Source organism: Etheostoma cragini, chromosome 5, assembly GCF_013103735.1.
Source record: "Etheostoma cragini isolate CJK2018 chromosome 5, CSU_Ecrag_1.0, whole genome shotgun sequence".
NCBI lineage: Eukaryota > Metazoa > Chordata > Actinopteri > Perciformes > Percidae > Etheostoma > Etheostoma cragini.
This window is the reverse complement of record NC_048411.1, coordinates 30,803,486-30,806,833: the sequence shown is the minus strand read 5'-3', so window position 1 is coordinate 30,806,833 and position 3,348 is coordinate 30,803,486. Positions and strand designations below refer to the sequence as shown.

The following is a 3,348-nucleotide window of genomic DNA, read 5'->3' as shown; positions in this document are numbered from 1 at the left end:
AGTGTCAGAATAAGAGAGAGTGTCAGAATAAGAGAGAGTTTCAGAATAAGAGAGAGTTTCAGAATAAGAGAGAGTGTGTTAGCAGGACGTTGCGTCGACTCACCCGACGCCCAGAGCCAGGATGTGAGACAGGAGTAAGGACGGGATGAAGACTTTGAGGAACTCGGCAGAGAAGACGCCCCCTTTCTTCATGACCCCACTCTTCCTCATGCTGAGAGACACTGAACGCCGGGGGTGCCTGAAGTGGAACACCCTGGGAGGACCAATCACACGGTTAACCCCTTAAATTTGACCCGTTTACGAAATCTTTCTATACACTGCAAAAAACTGCAAAAAAGCTTTTTTAAACGCTGAAAAAGTGACCCCGAACAAATCGGAAAAAGATAGAAAACACCAGCAAAAACACTGGAAAAATTAACTAAAACATAACTTTTAAAAACGCTGATAAATGAACAAAAAAAAGTTTAAAGAAAATAGGAATAAAATGTTGAAATTTCAATGAACAAAAACATTTTTTCAAACAACATAAAAACATCAAAAAACACTTTTTTTAAACGCTGAAAAAGTGACCAAAAAACATTGGAAACATCAACAAAATAAAGACAAAAACGTAATTAAAAGAATGTCAAAAAGTTTGAAAAAAACCAGGAATAAAACTAGAAAGAAGAAGGGAAAAAACCAAAAACAACAAAAAGATAATTTTTTAAAATGCTGAAAAGGCGACAAAACACCAGCAAAACATTGGAAAAATCCACAAAACATTGTTATAAAAATTAACTGAAATCGTCAAAATAGTGACAAAAAAAAAGGAATAAAATGGACAAACATGCCAAAAAAGAACAACAAAATGTTGAAATTTCCACACTCAGAAAAACACAAAGCTGCGAGTCGGGAAAACGACACGAGGGTTAAATGTAAAAACCTTTCTATATCGGAACAAAAAACACAAAAGAACATGGAAAAATGTGACAAATGTTGAAAAAGAACTACAAAAAAAAAAAAATTAAAACGTTGAAAAAATGACCAAAAAAAGAAATATATCGGGAAAGTGAAAAAAAATCGAGCAAAAACATTAGAAAAATAAACACAAAAATTGGAAATTTTTTTTTACAAAAATATAATTAAAAAAATCTAAATAGTGACAAAAAATAAAAATAAAATTCAAAAAGTTGAAACCCAGAAAAAATAAAAAAAATCTACAAAACATTATTTTTTTAAACGCTGAAAAAGTGACAAAACACCTCAAAAACATTAGAAAAAAAATCAACAACAAAAATGTAAAAAAATTGACTAAAAGCACATAATTTAAAAAACGCCCAAAAAGTGACTAAAAAATGGCGAAGTTTCGAAAAAGAACAAAATGTTGAAATTTTAACCCAGAAAAACACGAGAACGACATCCTGAACCCCGTTTAGGGAATGAGTCTGGAGGGGAGGGTCTGCTTACTTTGGGGGGACGTTCTCCGGTCGGCTGGACCAATCAGAGACCCAGTCTACTTCTTTGTTCATCAGGATGTCTTCTTCTCTGTCCTTCTCTGGACCGTCGTCCTCGGACTGCACACAGGGATCAGGTTTTAGGGTCAAATTAAGGGTTCCTATTATCCCCATGTGTTTGTCTCTAAGTGACTGATGGGAACATCTATCTTTGAAATTGGGTGAAATGTAAAGTTAATGGGCTATTGCGCACCTTCAATTTTGGTCCACTAAGTTAATATTATGGGATGGATCCCTAAAGAGATAGACCGTTTAGTTAAAGAGTAAGATCCTTTTAGTTTGGTGGAGATATGCTGCTCTATACACGCTAAAAGTAGTGATTATTTACATGGAGTTTGGTGGAGATATGCTGCTCTATACACGCTAAAAGTAGTGATTATTTACATGGAGTCTGGTGGGTTTGGTGATGGTGATTTCTGTTTCATGTTAAACTAGAAGGCTCTTCCTCTTTAACTAAAAGCTCTATCTCTGTAGGGATCCATCCCATAATGTTGTCACACACTTAGAATAATAATCTGAGTCTGTCAACAACACAACTTTTAGTCGATGCTGACTGATGCTGAACATCTGTCCTGTAGGGTTACGTTACAGCCCGGTTCATGGCTGATGGTCTCACTCAATACTGGACCAGTTTTAAAGATCTGTGTTCACATCAGTCTCTTAGACCCCAATGCAGGGGAACAGGGTCCATGTTTTCTACTTTAAATATGTTGTCTCACCTGACTGTCTTTGAGGCTGGACATCTCCACGTCGAACGTTATCTGCCCCTCGTCCTGGTCTGGACTCGGTGGCCTGTGAGGACTGAGTCAACCCACTGGGATGAAAACAAGACTCACAACAACAACAACAACAACAACAGCTGCTTGTCTGAGCTTTAAAGTCTGTACAGTCTTGCCAGGACACTCTTGTAAAAGAGATTTTTAATCTCAAGGAGCTTTTTGAAAGAGAAAGAAAGAGAAAGACAAAGACAGAAAGAAAATAAAGAGACATTTGGAAAGGAAAGACAGACAGAGATGAAAGACAGAGACAGAAGGACAGAGACAAAAAGGAAAGAGACAGAAAGACAAAGAAAGAGACAGATGGAAAGGAAAGACAGAGACAGAAAAACAGAGACAGAGATAGAAAGGAAAGAGACAGAAATTAAAGTGAGACAGGCCGAGAGAGAGAGACAGACAGGGAAAAAACAGAGACAGAAAGACAGAGACAGCGAGACAGAGACAGAAAAACAGAGACAGAGATTGAAAGGAAAGAGACAGAAATTAAAGTGAGACGGACAGAGAGAGAGAGAGACAGACAGGGAAAAAACAGAGACAGAAAGACAGAGGTAGAAAGACAAAGACAGAGACAGAAAGACAGAGACAGAGAGACAGAGACAGACAGACAGGAAAAAACAGAGACAGAAAGACAGAGGCAGAAAGACAGAGACAGAAAGACAAAGACAGAGACAGAAAAACAGAGACAGAAAGACAGAGACAGCGAGACAGAGACAGAAAGACAAAGACAGAGACAGCGAGACAGAGACAGAAAGACAAAGACAGAGACAGAGACAGCGAGACAGCGAGACAGAGTCCTACCTGTCGCAGGACGAGCTGCTCTGGCTGGACTCGTGCTGCGCGTCCAGCAGGATCTTCTCCATGTCTCCGTTGTGGATGGAGGACGAGGACGGGACGTGCTCCAGTCCTCCGATCAGGGTGTCCTCGCTCTCGGGGACGGACGCCGTCTGCAGGCTCGCGGCAGCGTTGGCGTTGAGCTGGTCTGCAGCGGGCGTGGACGGCGGGGCGGTCGGCGCACCGCGGGACGCTGTGTTCCCGTTCAACTCCAGCTCTACCCAGGAGCCTTAGCAACACAAGGGGGG

The 3,348-nt window shown here is 40.3% G+C and overlaps 1 protein-coding gene across 1 annotated transcript in view; it reads right to left on the bottom strand.

The window, feature by feature from the left end:
• Positions 1-81: 81 nt before the first annotated feature.
• Positions 82-3,348, bottom strand: part of LOC117945074 (BCL2/adenovirus E1B 19 kDa protein-interacting protein 3-like) — a 3,937-nt gene continuing 670 nt past the window's right edge. The window contains exons 2-5 of the mRNA XM_034872328.1: positions 3,068-3,329; positions 2,213-2,294; positions 1,447-1,553; positions 82-253 (exon numbers count right to left, since the gene is read on the bottom strand). Coding sequence (XP_034728219.1) covers positions 100-253; positions 1,447-1,553; positions 2,213-2,294; positions 3,068-3,329 — 605 coding nt within the window. The 3' untranslated portion in view covers positions 82-99. The remainder of the gene's footprint in view (positions 254-1,446; positions 1,554-2,212; positions 2,295-3,067; positions 3,330-3,348) is intronic.